Source organism: Oncorhynchus tshawytscha, linkage group LG12, assembly GCF_018296145.1.
Source record: "Oncorhynchus tshawytscha isolate Ot180627B linkage group LG12, Otsh_v2.0, whole genome shotgun sequence".
NCBI classification, from domain to species: Eukaryota; Metazoa; Chordata; class Actinopteri; order Salmoniformes; family Salmonidae; genus Oncorhynchus; species Oncorhynchus tshawytscha.
The window spans coordinates 68325882-68346137 of record NC_056440.1 but is presented as its reverse complement, the minus strand read 5'-3'; the positions used below and the strand labels follow the sequence as shown (position 1 = coordinate 68346137).

General features: G+C 42.9%; 1 protein-coding gene across 1 annotated transcript in view; it reads left to right on the top strand.

Annotated features, from left to right (window-relative positions):
- The window catches only part of LOC112264219 (12S rRNA N4-methylcytidine methyltransferase), a 54538-nt gene extending 49475 nt beyond the window's left edge, over window positions 1-5063 (top strand). Inside the window, exon 6 of the mRNA XM_042330973.1 lies at window positions 2724-5063. Within this exon, the coding sequence (XP_042186907.1) occupies window positions 2724-3157 (434 nt within the window). The 3' untranslated portion in view covers window positions 3158-5063. The remainder of the gene's footprint in view (window positions 1-2723) is intronic.
- The last annotated feature ends 15193 nt before the right edge of the window (window positions 5064-20256 follow it).

The following is a 20256-nucleotide window of genomic DNA, read 5'->3' as shown; positions in this document are numbered from 1 at the left end:
TCTCTCTTCCTTCCTTTGTGTAAACCCACACAGCTGTGGCTGACCGAGGCCCCTAAAATGTTTTCAAATATACATATATATTTTTTAAGAACTCCTAACATATTATTATGGAGCGCAATCCATTTAGCCCATATAGCAGGGGTCAGCAACACGTTATTTTGTCAAATAAGACCGTAATATTCAGGAATTCAGCTAAAAATGAATCTAATTCTCAACAACAACAAAAAAAAGTTATATATATATATATATATATACATATATATATATGATTGTATTTGAAAATACCAATATCTTTTTATGCTAATATGTGGTCAATTTGCAGTGTAAAATTATTCTAATTATGTTCCGGCCCCCTTACCATCCGTTCCGACAAAAATAGGCCCGCGGGTGAATCTAGTTGTCTACCCCTGCCATATAGGCTCTGTTATTCACTGGGTCAGAGTGGTGCATCCAACCACTAATTCATCTGAAATGGACTCAAGGTGTTGAGAGTTAACGCAGCAGAGTGAACAGGCACATCCTTGATATGGTGATGGACACAGCTAGTGAGGATAACGGAACTGCTTGTCGGAGTGTGTGGCCTTTCAACTCAACATTCACTCACGTGACGGATGCTGTTAGTAATGGCTGTTTGCCTCGCAATAAATGCATTGTGTCAGTGTGCAGTTTGCCCAGCTAAATGGACACCCTAGTTTTCTTCAATTATAAATAAACAGCCCTTAGAATTGCAACGCTGTGTTGATTTCTAAATCACACTTTTCCAGGGTTAAACAACCTCAAAAGAATAACATTCTAATGTGAATTCTAAGTCAAGTTGAGAGAATGTTTTCTATCATCGTCATGGTGTCTGCAACTTGGCGGTGACATTTGGCGGTGGTGTTTCACTAACCACAGACTGTGAATAAGGCGGTGGTTTCAGCTCACAGAAACAAATCATCACCACGGCATAAGCCCAAGCTCCATTGAGAGTTCACGAGCAGTCCGTTGCACTCATGCCTCAAGCGCTGACAATATTAATGATGTAATACATCCTCAAGTGCCTCACTGCTTTATAGAACACAGGATTTATGAACTAATAATCAAGCATCAGTCTGAAATACTCTGGTGCATAAACAGGCAGCGTATGGCTGCCTAGGAATGGTTCTTCCAGGACTCCAAATGAAGCCATGTACTTTGGATCCCTTATCTTTAGTGGTGTGTTGTTCCACAGTGCAGTACTGTCCTTATTGACAAGTAATTGCTGTAATATGATTGTGAAGTGAATGCCTTTCCCTGACCCTCTTTATAGAAACAAATGAGATGGAAAATAACATCTACAGTTCAGCGATACCCTTTCATTTCATAGCAAGACAGAGTCCATCACGTCAGCCTTCGGACCAGACAATCACCAGGGGTAACATCACCTGGAGAAGAAATGTATTTAAACAAGGGCATTCTTATGTTTCTTAGACTAAATTCTTCGTTAATAATTAAGCTTTTTTGTCATTCTTCCAGATTTTATGTCAGGGTTGTAGCAAATAACATTAGACAAACATATTTTTAGATTATTATTTATCCATTAGCGATGAAGACAAAGTGATTGGTCTTATAAAATAGGAATAACCACCACATCCCAAAGGGGTTTCAGAACTCCGCTGCCTCCAACAGGTCTGGAGGATTTGGTGTCTGTTTGGCAATGCTATTTGTTCAGTTGATCAATGAGAATGTTTGGATATAGCTAGATTTGTTAGCTTTCCCAGTCTGCCTGTTTGTGGCATCTTTGCTTTTTTTTCTCATGCACTCTAGCTGTGGGACCCTTGAAAGATGAATTAGAGAGAGAACAACTTGGTGAGGCTGGGCCACGGCCGCAGCGCAGGTTTTCTATTGATTGCTGGGTGACTCACAGTCAGTGCTGTCTAACGCAGGAGGAGAGAAATGCCACACTGCTCTCTCTTGCTTTCTCTCTTGCTTTCTCTCTTGCTCTCTCTCCTCTCGTCTTCTCTTCTCTCCCCTCTTGCGCTCTCTCTCCCGCCCTCCAGGTCTTCTCCTCTCACGTACACACATGGGCTGGGTCCTACGTCAATGCTGGCATTACTCTAGACAGGGGACACCAAAGCTCCAGATAGGAAACAGAGCAGCGCTTCAGCAGCCAGGAAGGCACTGCAGTCTGGACCCCTTGCCTGTCAATCAGTGCCAGGGAGCAGGGAGGAGTGGTCGTGCTCTTCACCCAGCACAGATTGTTTTGTGGCACTTCAAACAGTACCAAATGCAAACATGGCCATCTGAGCTTACTTGAACACAGTCTGTCTGAACATGGCGTCATCAAACCACACAAGCAAAGGCAACCATTATCGGGTATTTGCTAGAAATGGGGGGGATGAAAAGAGAGTAATCTGAGTGAGAACCACAACTTTATTTTCAATATTATCACAAGCACCTGTTTATTTACAGGTTTTACTTACTGTCATTGTCAATCACATATTAAAGCTGCAGCCTGGACAGGATATGGGAAAATGTGGCTATGATTGGGGCTTATTCAGACTGGGAGTTGGGTTAAAAACTAAGCGTCATTAGAGAGCTGAGAGACTTTTGGTCTGTTGCTGAGAACCACGTGTCTCCTGGATAGAATGTGAAACATTTCAGGCATGCTGCTCTCAAGATGAATAACATGCTTCCTGCGCTATATAAATGCTTCATGTCATTTGTTTGATTTATTTAAAATAAAATCATTTCTTTGTCTCTAGGATCTTTTGCTGCCAGCGCTCTCTATGCCCGCAAAGATCGGCTTCAGCGACCCTCACACGTTGCCACCAAGACGTTTCAGGCGCTGCGTATGTTTGTCAATGATGAGCTGAATGAACTGCATGCTGGACTCTGCACTGCTCAGACAGTGCTTAAACCTGGCGGCCGCCTCTGTGTGCTGACCTTCCATTCACTAGAGGATCGCTTGGTAAAGCGTTTTCTCCATGGAGAAGATGTAGGTGCCCCACCCCGTCGGAGTGTCCGTCAGAGAGTTCAGCGATGGGAGGAAGAGGAGGAGGAAGAAGAGAAGGGTGGGGAAAAGGACAGTGGTCACTGGGTTGACCTGCAGAGAGGGGTGCTGATGCCACAGGCAGAAGACGTACTGGAGAATCCACGGGGACGCTCAGCCAAACTCAGGGCAGCATTCAAACAATAACCTTCTGGAACTTGGCCTCAACCTGCACCAATTAAATCCTCCTTGTTTTTAACTAGACTACAGAACCACCAGGCTGGTCTTCGTCAGACACGACCATACTGATCATATCCAGGCACAGTCTCACTGGTGTCGGTCGGGTGACATACAGAACAAGTGCCTTGTTAATGGTGGAACGCTGAGGCTGACTGGTATTTAACTGCCATGCACTAACAGTCAACAATCCATGTAGGCATGTGCTCTTTAGTTCGTAGTATACTGTGTGTTGGCACAGAGTTTTTATTTAATTTAGTTTAAGTGATTTGTGTACCATTTTTTTAAGTACAGGAAATACAATTGTGCTGAAGTCTAAGTTGAAGATAACAAAGGTTAAGACAAGGATTCTAATATCCCATAACTCTTTGCATAAATGAGAAATAATTAGAAAACAAAGGGGCCAGCTATGCTAGTTAGCAACGGCGCTGGTCCCATGAATCTGTTTATTTTTCGTAATATTCTAATCTGGGTATCTTCAACCTAGGCTGAAGCCAGAGATACAGAAGACAAAACGTCTCTCTCTCTCTCTCTCACTCAATTTGTACTGCATTACGTTATGGCTGAGCTGACACAGTTGCATACAGTAACAGTTCTGCCTTGAATTCTGAGTTTCCTCAGTTCTCCCCATTGGCTGAACCCATAATGTCTTTGCTCTCTTGACTGATTCAGAACAATGTTGCCTCCAACCGACTGATGAGTATCCAGATCAACGGATATAGGCACTAACCTCCCTCACTGATGTCTGTATACTCCAGCAATGAGAACAACTTCCTAGGTAGTTTTGGCCGAATGTGTACTGCACTGCATGAATCAGTGATGTCTTTAAATACCAAGTGACTCAAGTGTCACAAGTGGTGGTGAATGAGCGGATGACTTTCGTTCATGAGCCTTCTCCTCCAACTGTTAACAGATGAGGTGTTTTGATCTGTGCTATTGGACTTTGTCTATTTGTAATTGCTCCATCAAGAGGATCAACACTTTTCTTCCCCTCTGTCTCATTCTGTACACTCTAAATATACACTTCTTGTTACCTTGGAAACTAAACAGCACAAGTAACATTTAACTGTGTTTAAATGTGCTTTCTGTTTTAATCTTCTGCGAAACGATGCCGTATGTAGAATTTTCTCTCTCTTTGAGGTCAGTCGACGTCACACAGTCGTCATGGTTATTTGAATTCAATTTTATATAAGAATGGTAATCCTGTTTGATCTGGTCTTTAATGGATGGTCCAAGGGTTCTAAGCCACTTACTCTGCAGACCCCCATTTCTCCCATCTAATCAGGAATGATTCAGACATGGAACACCTGGTGTTTGGAATCTGAATTCAAAACTAAAAATGTGACTCTCCCTTTTGATGACCACTATATAACTGTGACTCATAATCGTGCAACTGGTGACAATTCCAACCATAAATTCTTCTATAGATATCCGCCAGCACCTGTACACATCATCTGCCTTTTCCTTCCTGTACACCCTCTCTGCCACCTGACCAAATTAAATCTTTCTTCAGTTCTCCCAAGTTTGTCTAACTTTAACCAATTTAACAAACTTTGCTTTGTTTCTACCCACTTCTCATAACCTGTCAACTTTTGTCTTTTGCTAGTTCGGAATGAACCCTCAACATGTAGCAAATTCCACATTCTTCTTTACACTCAAATCTATCAAGTCTTTTGTATTAACTAAAGCTGTTGAAAATTGTTGTCAGTTTTCTCTGTTTTACACTGCATGCTCTTGTTCATGGATCCTGATTTGGCGATATTAAGACTTGTAACGTACAGTTGTGGCCAAAAGTTTTGAGAATGACACAAATATTAATTTTCACAAAGTTTGCTGCTTCAGTGTCTTTAGATATTTTTGTCAGATGCTACTATGTAATACTGAAGTATAATTACAAGCATTTCATAAGTGTCAAAGGCTTTTATTGACAATTACATGAAGTTGAATGGAAAGAGTCAATATTTGCAGTGTTGACCCTTCTTTTTCAAGACCTCTGCAATCCACCCTGGCATGCTGTCAATTAACTTCTGGGCCACATCCTGACTGATGGAAGCCCATTCTTGCATAATCAATGCTTGGAGTTTGTCAGAATTTGTGGGTTTTTGTTTGTCCACCCGTCTCTTGAGGATTGACCACAAGTTCTCAATGGGATTAAGGTCTGGGGAGTTTCCTTGCCATGGACCCAAAATATCGATGTTTTGTTCCCCGAGCCACATAGTTTTCACTTTTGCCTTATGGCAAGGTGCTCCATCATGCTGGAAAAGGCATTGTTCTTCACCAAACTGTTCCTGGATGGTTGGGAGAAGTTGCTCTCAGAGGATGTGTTGGTACCATTCTTTATTCATGGCTATGTTCTTAGGCAAAAGTGAGCCCAGTCCCTTGGCTGAGAAGCAACCCCACACATAAATGGTCTCAGGATGCTTTACTGTTGGCATGACACAGGACTGATGGTAGCGCTCACCTTGTCTTCTCCGGACAAGCTTTTTTTCCGGATGCCACAAAAAATCGGAAAGGGGATTCATCAGAGAAAATTACTTTACCCCAGTCCTCAGCAGTCCAATCCCTGTACCTTTTGCAGAATATCAGTCTGTACTTGACACCAGGCCATGCTCCAAAAATATTTGGCTCACTGTCCGTTCAGATGTACTCACACCTGCCTGCTGCCATTCCTGAGCAAGCTCTGTACTGGTGGTGCCCCTATCCCGCAGCTGAATCAACTTTAGGAGACAGTCCTGGCGCTTGCTGGACTTTCTTGGGCGCCCTGAAGCCTTCTTCACAACAATTGAACCGCTCTCCTTGAACTTCTTGATGATCTGATAAATGGTTGATTTATGTGCAATCTTACTGGCAACAATGTCCTTGCCTGTGAAGCCCTTTTTGTGCAAAGCAATGACGACGGCACGTGTTTCCTTGCAGGTAACCATGGTTGACAGAGGAAGAACAATGATTCCAAGCACCACCCTCCTTTTCAAGCTTCCAGACTGTTATTCGAACTCGATCAGTATGACAGAGTAATCTCCAGCCTTGTCCTCGTCAACACTTACACCTGTGTTAACGAGAGAATCAATGTCAGCTGGTCCTTTTGTGGCAGGGCTGAAATGCAGTGGCAATGTTTTTTTTGTGGATTCAGTTAATTTGCATGGCAAATAGGGACTTGGCAATTAATTGCAATTCATCTGATCACTCTTCATAACATTCTGGAGTATATGCAAATTGCCATCATACAAACTGAAGCAGCAGACTTTGTGAAAATTAATATTTGTGTCATTCTCAAAACTTTTGGCCACGACTGTACATTGTGAACATCAATTGAGTTAATCTTGAGCATAAAGCAGATATGTCAGTGGTTGTAAATGAGACTGACCTGTGCTTGTATGTTCTCAATTACCATGGAAACAGTGGCATAAGTGAACAGTCGTTGGGATAACTTGCTCTGTTATTAACAGCCATGAATCAATCCTTGGATTGAATTACTACCAAGTAATAAGTAATACCTACCAGGAAGATGTTAATCAGTTCTCAGAAGCCTGTTTTTGGCTAAGTCTTTCAGTGTGCAGACAAGAGTTACACACGTCCGTCCCCATGTACTAACAAAAGGTGTGTATTGGGTCAGTTGCCATAGGAACAAACTCACAAAACCGATTTCTTAACTCACCTCAGTTTTCTGAGAAAGGATTTACAGAGGAAAATTGTAACTGAATGCAAATAAAAAATTAAATCCAGTCCTTTTCTCTGTGTATGCTTCGGTTGTTTGCTATATGTCTCAAAAAGGAATAGATTTGACAGCCTTGACCATATTGGAATACTCCTTTCTGTCAGGAGACAAAGGATAAAGCTATGAATGGATCTGCTTTCTTCATTAACGATTTGACACTTTTCCAGATGTTTCCACAAGTTTGGCTATATTTACAATGGGAGGGGCAATGAAAGAATGTTTAACACTTCCTGTTACCTGCTCTGTGCATTAGCTTTGGGCTGTTCATTCTAGACCAAAATTAATACATTCATCTCATAACTCCACCCTGACTTTGCGTACTGTTTCTTTTAATGTACCAATTAAAAATGTGAGTCAACAGAATATCTGGGCAAGTAATGAGATACCTGCTTGCATTCATTCTAATTAGCCATAATTAGACACCTTTTGTCCATTATGTGAAATCCTGAGTGGGCTGAGTGGAGATGGTATGGTGGTGGGGGGTAGGCTATTTGTGGAGGTTGGGCGTGCACGCTGGAACCCCGCTGTCGAGTCACCTTGGAAAAGGGAAATTATATTTATGATAAGTCTTGGAACACTATCCATAGCTTTGAAAAAGGAAGTATAGAATGAAGAATATAAAAGAAAGATAATATATGAAATATGCATTTAATGAAAAAAGTGGGTAGAATCATCTTAAGATTCAATTAGTATGGCTGAAAAAATGACATCCTCTTGAAATTGGGAAAACGTCGATGATTGAAGACATGTCCATGACCCAACCAATGGAATCGGAGCTCTACATGCGTGTGTAGGCTGTGTGTGTGCTGTGCTGTGCATTCTTGCTAAACTGGGAGATGAACAAAGGAGCTGAAGTATTTTTGCCTGTTTCCAAGACTAGCTCACTGTTTCACTCAAACCTATCTGCACTGCTGTCTTTTGAGCCAAAAGCCTTCTCTAGCCAATCCCTATCCAGAGGGCTATTCCAGCCAATGGTTTACTGTTCAATAGTTGCACAGTCTGACTGTTGCTTGCTCCAGCCAATTTTTCAGTATCCGAAGCAGAAGAGATATGTATCTTGGCCAATAGCTTGTCACACGAGATAAAACAGACACATGTGCCGGCCAATGGCTCCCCCTCTGAGAGATGGAGAGGAGCAGAAGCAGTGGCTCAGAGTACATTGCTAGTCAGGTAAGGACAGCACAGTCTGTGAACCCCCTCCCTCCACAACTCCCACCCTCCTACTCTCACTCACTCCCGCCTGTCTCTGCTGCTCCTGCTATAAAAAGATTTCTCAATGAAAAAGGCTTTGAGGTCAAAGCCATTTGAATGATTTTTGTGAATGACGCAGGCGCTGTGGGAGAAGACCGACATTGAAGCGGAGCCGGGGAGTACAGCTACTGTAGCGGGGGCTTCAGCTGCATTTAGCTGACTTTCAATTAAAACTTGGATATGGAAAATAAAATATTAAATTAAAATAGTATTTATGAAGTCCTCCCCCTCCTGAGAATGCATAGCTAATGCCTTGAACCCAACCATAAATATCCACCCTCTGACTCAGTCTGTTCTCAAAATAATCTATTTTATTCTCACCTGTAATAGAATGCACCTCTCTGCGTTGTCAGATGACATAGTAACCTGAGGTAGAATGGTCTCGTCTCAGGAGAGTAGATACCCTGGAGACATGTCACCGACTCCCCAGTGGACTGTATGAATGGACTGAATTCCACATCACTCTGCTCATATAATAATGATCAACATACTGGACAGGCTGAGAAGTCCCAGAGCTAGAGGAATACCTTGTGTTGAGTCTGTAATGTAATTTACACAGGGCACAGATGTTACTAAAGGATTTGGGGCCAGGAGTTTTTCCTCATCAGTAAATTCTCCAGGCCTGAGTTTAGATGTGCTCTAGCTTGTAAGCACAGTATGGCTATTGGAAAAAGTATGTTGGTTAAGGCTTCACCAAAGTCCATTTATGAATTTGGAGTTTTGAAAAATGCTATTTATTTTCGTACATGGGAATAGATTAATTGAGATGGGTTATTTTTTACCAATCTCTTTTTATTGGTTGTTTGTTAAAATAACAAAATTGTCAGGTGCTTTAAAGAAAATCACACTGACAGGAGGATTCTTTGGCACAGTGGGGAATGACGAAGCCCAGAAACCAGGAGCTATCAGTAATCAACACCAATGAGGCAACGTATTGAATAGTGGCGGCAGAATAAAATCATCTTCCTCACAGTGGGGGGCCCTGACTCAGTCCAGCGGCCCTTCCACTTTGGCTGCATTACCCTTCTCTAGGAAAATCACATTTGCACTGTGACCTGTAATATTCCCAGTAGTTGTCCATGGGCTCTCACTGTGGCACCATTTAAGAGGACAGTGAATTGGAGGTTGCAGACATAACAATCACCCTTAGGTAATGGCAGGGTTTGTTGCAGGTGTCATTTACTCCATACAAAGCAGCACATCCTCCTGTATGGCCCAAATGGAGTCCTCCTCAGCCTGGTCTCTCCTGGCAGCTTATCAGCAGCTACCCTGTTGGTGTGTCAGATTGCTGGAGCAGTGTACCAATAGGAGTCCTGTGGTCTGTCTATAATGGTCACGGCATCTGTCTCTCATTGTTAGTGAACTCTAATGCAGTTAGCGTGGAGGGTGATTCCTTTTTTAATCAGGGCCAAAGAGACTGTTAATGATCCCTGGTGTTGGATTTGTGAGCTGTGATGGAGCATTTAATTAGATGATGAGAGGGAAGGTTCCTATGATTCCTCCTCTCCTCTGTTAAACCTTTTCATGTCTTTATGACTCCTCCCTCATTTTACACTGTCACCTTGTCTGTTTGATCCATAGTGTTACCAGAATCAATCTGGTCCCAGGTGAATTGAAACACTTGTAAGCAGTCCTATATTATTCCACTGTGCTGCATGGTGTAGCTGAAATGATTTATGGAACAGCATGATCAAGTGTAAAATTTTTTTTAATTAAACGTGTTTGCTATGGGTCAAATCAGGTTGAAGGCACCTTAATTGAGAGGATGAGCTTGTGGTAATAGCTGGAGTGGAATAGTATCAAACACATGGTTTCCATGTTTCATGCCATCCCATTCACGCCATTCCAGCCATTATTGTGAGCCGTCCTTCCCTCAACATCCTCCACTGGTCAAAATATGGAGGATAAATAAACATGACCAATGAGGACCCTCTTGGCCAGATGGTCATCGGCTCCTTGGCCACCACAGGCCTGAGTCACAACACAAACCTACAGCTGCCCCACATGAAATTAAGCTCCACTTTAACAGCGCTCTGCTTTGTAACCGACACCGAGAAATGGGTGATCCTGATTGGTCAAAAAATAAGGATCTCCAGTGGAGTCAGGAACATAAAATTATTGTAATAATATATTTTATCCTTAACCGACTATATTTTTGTAGTTTTGAATGGCCTTGTTGAACCGCAGCTCTGTCAATATCTTTGGATACTAATGGTTCATTGAGGGGCTACTGTCTTTGATGCATTTGAAGTACAGTATGTACAACACAAAAATGGAATCCAGCGGAGGCTGGTGGGAAGAGCTATAGGAGGTTGTGCTCATTGTAATGGCTGGAATGGAATAAATGGAATAGTATAAACACATCAAACATATGGAAATGCCATTTTATTCCATTCCAGCCATCACAATGAGCATATCCTCCTATAGCTCCTCCCACCAGCCTCCTCTGACTGAATCACATCACATGCACACACTCGAACACACACACAGTTACAACTACTGTATCTTCCATCTCAGTTTTAACACAATGATTTTTAGTCTAATATTCCACATCAAAACATTCCCTCTTGCAGCCCAGCAGCATGACTAAGACTGTCCTTATTCATTATTAACAGATACAATTACCATTGAATCAGGCAGTTGTTTTTTTACCGCATGCTTGACATTTTACCAGAGAGAAAGAAAGGGAGCAAGAGGAGGCAGGGCAAAAAAAGAGACAGGAATAGTCGTTGGTATTTCTGGTTTCTACCAGGCAAATTATATGATTATTGCTGATTACAAGTAATTGATCAAAACAAGTCGTAAGTGCCACAGCAATTACCACTGATGCATTATTTGCCAGGTGAGATAATAACGTACAATTTCCACATTTGAGAAGGCCCACTTATGATTTAATTGCAACGTACCCCTGCCTCTTACTGTTCTATGCTTTGTTAACTTGTGGTGTTTGTGTGTGTTGTTCTCTTGCATAGTTTTCATTCAAAAGGAGAGGCCACCAATGTACACAAACCTGCAGCATCATGGTCCTTTAATGCACAGTACATACATTTTTCCCTGAGTAGTAAAACCAGTGACGTTCTCCCCAACTTAACAAAAGGTTTAAACCAAATTGGTCAGCCCAAACCCCATTGAATAATGTGATGCAACTATTGCATCATGAGACCTGTGCAAAGGTGGCAAACAGACTAAAAGTGTCACTTTTCTGGAGAAAACAGTTGGTGATCTAGTCCAGTGTGATTGTTTTTCATTTCATTTGATATTGTAAACATGATAAAATGGTATACCCAGCCATTCACATCTGTTTCCAGCACTAAGTAGCCAGAAGGTTTTGGCTGAGGGTTAAGAGGGAATCATTAGGTAGACAAGTGTTGACATGAGCAGCAATAAACAGCATAATGCCAGAAAAGAGGCTGTGAGTGAATGACACTGCAGGAGAGAGTGTACACATTTGTTAGTCTTTTAGAGGAGAGGGTTTGAGTGCGCCTGCCTGCAAGTGAAGTTGAAGCAGAGAAATGCCACAGCCCGCCGAGTGACGTCAGCCAGGAGGCCTCGTGGGGATGAGGTGAGTCAGAGCCAGGGCCGCGGCCTCGCCAGCTCTCCGCAGCCATGAGCGCGTCATCACCAGTCTCACTGACACCCTCTCACATTTCTCTGCATCTGCTTCAATGTGCCGCCTCCTCCTCACGAGGATCACTTCATCTGTGGCGCACGCCAGTCCTCTCTCTCCGTATCCTCCTCACAGGCAGGCATGCTCACAGGGGAGAGAGGTGCACATCAGCCTCCCCATCCTTATTATTCTTCAAAGCCAGCACACAAGATGTTAAGTTTCTGTTTGTGAGCTCAAATAGTGAGGAGATGATAAAAACAAAAGAGAATATCTGGAGCTGGACAGGATGTTTCCTTGTTTTCAGGCGTTAGGTAATAACGAGTTGTATCACACTCGAATATAGGTGTGTACTGTACCCTTTTGCTTAAAACACTAAATGTATTGTACAAGGGCAAGCAGTGGGAGTTGACAGGTGTGGTGTGGAGGTGCTTTCCATATTGATATTTATTTTACATTTCTTCTTTGTAAAGAACCTGTTTTGCAGCCCAAAGTGCATACTGAGACATTACTATCATCCATTATTGTTGTTCTGCTGTTGTGTTGAGATTCATATGGCTTCCGATGATTACAGCTAGCTTTCAATCATAGGAGGGATTATTGTTCAGAATATTAGGCCGCTAAACCTTGATTATGCTGATATCAATCCTTATTTTGTTTTATGATTTTCAATTTGAGTGTCATTTCTGTATGTCCGACACTTTCTCATTCTGAACTAACGCGGGTGGGATATAAGGATGGGTGTGGTTTCGTCACAATGACCCCAACAGCAGCCACTCACCAATTTGACAGCACCAATGCAGTTACACCTCCGACATCACCTAAACAAAAACAATGATATGTTATGCGTTTGTCGGTTATTGCGGGTTAACTTTAATCTGATTGAATCCTGGCCTTAAAGAGTAACTTTCATAAAAATGTAAAATAAATGTTTTAGGCTTAGTTATAGTGAAACACGTCAATTCTGGTCTTCATTTTGACCGCTTGTTGCAAAAGTGATATAAACTCAGCAAAAAAAGAAACGTCCCCTTTTCAGGACCCTGTCTTTAAAAGATAATTTGTAAAAATCCAAATAACTTCACAGATCTTCATTGTAAAGGGTTTAAACACTGTTTCCCATGTTTGTTCAATGAACCATAAACAATTAATGAACATGCACCTTTGGAACGATCGTTAAGACACTAAAAGCTTACAATGTAGGCAATTAAGATCACAGTTACGAGAACTTAGGACACTAAAGAGGCCTTTCTACTGACTCTGAGACCACCAAAAGAAAGTTGCCCAGCGTCCCTGCTCATGTGTGTGAACGTGCCTTAGGCATGCTGCAAGGATGCATGAGGACTGCAGATGTGGCCAGGGCAATAAATTGCAATGTCCGTACTGTGAGACGCCTAAGACAGAGCTACAGGGAGACAGGACGTACAGCTGATCGTCCTCGCAGTGGCAGACCACGTGTAACAACAACTACACAGGATTGGTACATCCGAACATCACACCTGCAGGACAGGTACAGCATGGCAACAACAACTGCCTGAGTTACACCAGGAACGCACAATCCCTCCATCAGTGCTCAGACTGTCCACAATAGGCTGAGAGAGGCTGGACTCAGGGCTTGTAGGACTGTTGTAAGGCAGGTCCTCACCAGACATCACTGGCAACATTGTCGCCTATGGGCACAAACCCACCGTCGCTGGACCAGACAGGACTGGCAAAAAGTGCTCTTTACTGACGAGTCGCAGTTTTGTATCACCCGGAGTGATGGTCGGATTCGCGTTTATCGTTGAAGGAATGAGCGTTACACCAAGTTTTTTTCAAGTCAAGTTTTAAAAAATCTATACATGCAATGACTTGTTCAACTACAAATCTTTGTTTATTTATTGAGGCTACCAGACAGCCCTTTTGATTATTTTGTCTACAGCATATTTTGATTATGTAATTGTAAAATAGGGACCCTGTAGCAGTGGTAAATGAATGACATCAGCAGAAGGCAAGGCAGGTTGACTATACTAATTATACTAACCTGCTATGCATTTTAGCTAAGCCTAACCCTTTTCCTAACCTTAACCTCACTCTCCTAACCTGCCACGTTAATGATCCTAACCTGCTACGTTCATTCTCCTAACCTGCTATGTTAATTCTCCTAACCTGCTACATAAGTTCTCTTAACCTGCAATGTAAACATTAAGCTGACCAGCAGTGATCCTGACTATGGCCGGTCTGACCAATAATGAAGCTCTGATTTTACACCCATCACTGTTGAGCCACCCACTTCTTTTGCAACGCCCACTTTCAGAAACAGTCCAAGTATGCAGTTATCCATAGTTGGAGCCTCCCCTTGAGAAACCAAATCGAATATGTGTAATAGGAGCTCAAACAGGTTCAGTACATAAGCACTTGGCCCCTCCCAGGATCATACAATTACAACATTGGCAATTACAACCAATAAACTGGTTCTACATTGTAAAATACAATTTCCACATCCATTGTTACATTGGTACATTCATCTTTATCAGAATTAATGATTATTAATGATATTCCATCCCCATTCATACATGGGACAATAATTGTATCTTGTTCAATGTACTGATTCCAAAGCGTAGTCCGCAGGCAACGTAGCCTATTTCTGTTTGTACGTTCCTATTACGCACAACCAGAATAACAGAGACAGGACACAGCCACACGGAGACAGGACACAGCCACACGGAGACAGGACACAGACACACGGAGACAGGACACAGACACACGGAGACAGGACACAAACACACAAAACTCTAATATAACCTGGTAAATATGAACAAAGGAAACCGTACATTGAATTATACTGAACAAAAATATAAACGCAACTTGCAACTATTTCAAAGATTTTACTGAGTTACAGTTCATCTGAGGAAATCAGTCAATTGAAATAAATTCATTAGGCCCTAATCTATGGATTTCACATGACTGGGAATACAGATATGCATCTGTTGGTCACAGATACCTTTAAAAAATGGCCCTCACAATGGGCCTTGGGATCTCGTCATTAAATTTCTGTGCATTCAAATTGCCATCGATCAAATACAATTGTGTTCGTTGTCCATAGCTTATGCATGCCCATACCATAGCCCCACCGCCACCATGGGGGCACTCTTTTCACAACGTTGACATCAGCAAACCGCTCGCCCACACGATGCCATACACGTGGTCTGCTGTTGTGAGGCCAGTTAAACATACTGCCAAATTCTCTAAAATGATGTTGGAGGTGGCTTATTGTTTAGAAATGCACATTAAATTCACTGGCAACAGCTCTGGTGGACATCCCTGCAGTCGGCATGCCAATTGCATGCTGCCTCCAAAACACGAGACATTTGTGGCATTGTGTTGTGTGACAACATTTTAGAGTGGCCTTTTATTGTCCCCAGCACATGGTGCACCTGTGTAATGATCATGCTGTTTAATTAGCTTCTTGATATGCCACACCTGTCAGGTGGATGGATTATCTTGTTAATGGAGAAATGCACACTAACAGGGATGTAAGGAAATTTGTACACAACATTTGTGAGAAATAAGCTTTTAGTGCGTATGGAACATTTCTGGGATCTTTTATTTCAGCTCATGGAACATGGGACCAACACCTTACATGCTGCGTTTATATTTTTGTTCAGTGTAAATAAACAACTTTTACCTCATGAGTCTTGCGAATATTTATGTGCACAATAAACATCCCACCCACTCAGGGTAAGAAATGATAAATGAAAATGTATTGTATCAAACTTGAAACAGAAATGTCGAAGTGTTGCAATAAACAGTATGGGGATGAATGATGAAACGCTAGCAATTATTGTAGTATTGGATGGACTAAAGATTTACCACATATGCATTTAAACATGTGAAAGCAACAGCAAATATTTCAACAAGAGAACAAAGCGCTCTCCACTGGCGGGAGTTTGGAGAGCACAAGTGGAGCAACACCTACAGTAGGGTGCTTCTTCATCACGGTTCAATTCAATTTAACAACAGATTCCATATGCAAGCTGTAAAGTAAATTGTCACTTTCAACCAATTTTGACTTATCAAAAAAACAGTAGGTAATGCTGAGCGATTAACCCGAAATGTCTGTTATTGTTTGTTTGACCAAAGTCGATTCAATTATTTGAATTAAATTTCCTTCAGGTTTTCTTTCTGGGAGCTCAAAGTGCACATAGCAGTTTCTCTAGAGATAAATCAGATCTAGCCTGAACTGTGCAATGTAGTATGGAGTTTCCAACAGGCCAATATTCTACATAGTTTAGCGCATAAAATGTGATAATAACCTACAATGACCATAATCCACCTTCTTGTCTTGGTCTGTGTTCTTTAAAGCTGTTAAGGAAGAGAGAAGAATGTGCGATCTTGAGGTGATATAGAGAGCAGTTTTTAATTTGCCAGGTATCAGGTATCTATCTACCTGAAAATACATGGTCTAAGTGATTGATAGTTGGTATTCAGCAGTCATAAAATAACTACAAAATAGGGATTTTGTCAGACAGCATAGGCAGCAAATCTATAGATATGAGCTGATGATTTGTAATGAAATAAAGTCATCAAATAAAACAAATGTAATATACACAACAAATTAAATATTGATTTTGTTAACGCAATAGTGATAAAAGTGATAAGCAGTAATGCGCAGTCACTACCCTCATGCGACTTTTATTAATTGTTTTATTCTGTGTTGTTACAGCATTCAACCCACATAATGCATAGTGCATTTAATGTAACAAATAATATTCAAAACCAAAAACGAAAACCGTGATTGTTTTTTAATCATCTAACCGAAACCGAAACAACCTCAAAAAGCACTTAGCTCAGCACTACCAGTAGGCCTAAGCTAGTAATTGTTGGTTGATGCCCCATTGCTGGCAAGCTTGCAAAGGTTATTGATCACCAAACAACTTTTGGAGCTGCATATTTATTTATTATGGCTATCCTCTCTCCCTACAATTTGACATTTGTGCTACACCCAATCCTGTAGCTGTACAGCAAATCAGCAATCTGTTCGCTAGCTCACCCTGACCTGCGTTAATTGACAGTTTTCTGGTCCAATCAGAGGGCCAAGTGTGCGTTTCACTAGCCAATCTAGTGAAACGCGATGGCTACTGTCCCTGGCTGAGTGGCGAGTAATCCACGGAGACTGAGTGACAAAATGAGTGACAAACCTGGCCAGATCATTTCAAGTCATCAGTCTCAAGTCAAAGTCGAGTCCCAAGTATTGAGGCTCCAAGTCAAGACTCAAGTTATTTTATTTTATATCAAGTCGAGTCTCAAGTCATCAAATTTGTGACTCGAGTCAGATCGTCCAAGTCATGTGACTCGAGTCCACAACTCTGGTACCATCTCAAGGCTTACTATAAAAGCAGGTGACAGCGGACGTTATTTGCCAATGATCTTTGTAAGTGAAGTGCGCCAATATATTTTGCATGATGCTTCCTTGACTAGACTATACGTTACACAAAATTCAAAAGACACTAAGGCATATGACCAAATTTGACGTTTTTGCTTATCGTTTATGGGATTTTACAAAGAAATAAAACATGTAGTCCATGAGGATTATATGTTAATATTTGTAGATACATCAATCGTAGCAAGAAATAGATGACAATGGTGGTCATGTCAGATCATTGTATTTTTTCCCGACCGCTAGGCTAATTGGTGCTGTAGTCCGCTAAACTAGTTGGCTCATAGATCAATGGTTCGGAGTTTTAACCCCACATGGAGCAGATATATTTTTTCAAATCCTTTTTTTAATAAAATATTCATCCCGTGCCCACCCACTTCTAATTCTGAAAAGTGAAAGCATACCTGTGAAAGGAGTCGCCCTGGTAGAAGTTGAAGGTTTTTATACAGAACCCAAGACCAATCTGTGAGTCAATTTGACAATTGGAAAAAGAGCTACTGGGTAAATACTGCCTTGCGGGTTGGATTGAATTGAGCCCCTAATCTTCATTTTCAAGGTGATGATTGCACTTTTCATCCCAACATAATACCGCAATAAATGTGAGTCCACATAAAATATATCATGAGTGATTAGAATTTACTCCGCAAATGGCAATAGCTCTCAGGAACTCAGCACCTTACCACTCACTGTGAGCTAACTGTCAAGAGCCACATTTGCGGTCCTGGCAGTACGACCGCAGAATACCCACCTCCTGGTTTACTCTCTCCACCTGCCCATTACTTTCGGGGTGATAACCGGAGGTCAGGCTGACCGAGACCCCCAGACGCTCCATGAACGCCCTCCATACTCGGGACGTGAACTGGGGGCCCCGATCAGAAACGATGTAGGGCTGTTGGGATACCGGGCAACGGGAGGAGACGGCAGGACTTAGAGAACCGATCCACAATCACCAGAACCGTGGTGTTGCCCTGAGACGGGGGAAGGTCGGTCAGGAAATCTACAGATAGATGTGACCATGGCCGTTGTGGAACGGGCAGGGGTTGTAACTTCCCTCTAGGAAGGTGCCTAGGAGCCTTACTCTGGGCGCATACCGAACAGGAGGAGACATAAACCTTAACGTCCCTAGCCAAGGTAGGCCACCAATACCTCCCCCGAAGGCTCCCCACTGTCCTCCTCACCCCAGGGTGACCCGAGGAGGGTAGGACGTGAGCCCACCGAATCAGTTGGTCCCGAACACCAAGCGGCACGTACCTCCGCCCCGCCGGACACTGAGGAGGCGCGGGTTCAGCCCGTAACGCCCGCTCGATGTCCGAGTCCACCTCCCATACCACCGGTGCCATCAGCTTTGAGGCCGGAAGGATGGGAGTAGGTTCGGTGGACCTATCCTCCGTGTCGTAAAGGCGGGACAGTGCGTCCGCCTTCACGTTCTGGGAGCCCGGTCTATATGATAAAGTGAACCAGAATCGAGTGAAAAACATGGCCCACCTTGCCTGCCGCAGGTTCAGTCTCCTAGCTGCCCGAATATACTCCAGATTTTGGTGGTCGGTCCAGATGAGAAAGGGGTGCTTAGCCCCCTCAAGCCAGTGTCTCCACACCTTCAGAGCCCTGACCACCGCTAACAACTCCCGGTCCCCCACATCATAGTTACGCTCCGCTGGGCTGAGCTTACTCGAGAAGAAAGCGCAGGGGCGGAGTTTTGGTGGCGTACCCGAGCGCTGTGATAGCACGGCACCCACCCCAGCCTCGGACGCGTCCACCTCCACTATGAATGCTAGAGAGGGGTCCGGATGCGCCAACACGGGTGCATCCGTGAACAGCACCCTCAACCTGTTGAAAGCTCTGTCCGCCTCTGCTGACCATCGCAACCGCACCGGGCCCCCTTTAGCAGTGAGGTAATTGGAGCCGCTACCTGGCCAAAACCCCGGATAAACCTCCGGTAGTAGTTGGCAAAACCCCAAAACTGCTGCACCTCTTTTACCGTGGTTGGAGTCGGCCAATTACGCACGGCCTTACTGCGGTCACCCTCCATCTCCACCCCGAGGTGGAAATGCGATAACCCAGAAAGGAGACGGCTCGTTTGGAGAACACACACTTCTCAGCCTTGACGTATAGGTCATGCTCCAGCAGTCTACCAAGCACCTTGCGTACCAGAGACACATGCGCAGCGTGAGTGGCTGAGTAGATCAGAATGTCATCGATATAAACAACCACTCCCTGCCCGTGCAGGTCCCTGAGAATATCGTCTACAAAGGTTTGAAAAATGTCTGGAGCATTTTTTAACCCATACGGCATGACGCAGTACTCATAGTGGCCAGCTGACTAATAAAGCCTACTACCTAATTCAAAACAGGTGCACTCAATCAACACATAAGGAGGGGGAGGAAATAATCAGTAGCAGCTAGTAGGCCGGCGACGACGACCGCCGAGCGCCACCCGAACGGGAAGGGGAGTGTCCTTCGGTCGGAGTCGTGACATGATGCACATCATTTTATTATCAGAGCGTGCCAGTGGACTTCTGGTAAGTATGCTTTAGTGAGAAAGTGTTGGGATCAGGTGCAACTACATTTACCCACCCCAAAATTAATATTTATGAGCAATTTCTTATTTTAAGGGGTTGGGCAAAGGCTGTAACTGGGGTTGAGAGGTACCCTTTAAGATGTAGTACCCCAGCTAGCACATAACATTCTGAGAACCATGTTTTTCGGTCTTGGTTGTCTTTTTATTTTGCATACAACCTTCCCACAACTTTCTGCAAAAGGTGCAGGATAGTTGCCTGGCTTTGGAACATTCTCAGCACAAAAATAAAACAAAAATTATTGGTATTTCATTACTTTAACAGAACATTTTCTAAAAGTTCAAACATGATTACATTTGATTTTGGTCATGTTCTAGGAACATTCTACAACTTGTTTGAAACAACATTCTTCTGTACTTCAGTATACCACAGTATAATGTTTCCTAGAGGATTCCTCATGGTTCTATTGAAAGTAATGTTCTCAAGTTCAGGGAACAAAACTCTCTCTATCAACTATCTTGTTAATTGTGTTCAGGTGTGTTGGCCGCGCCCACTAATTGGCCTCACC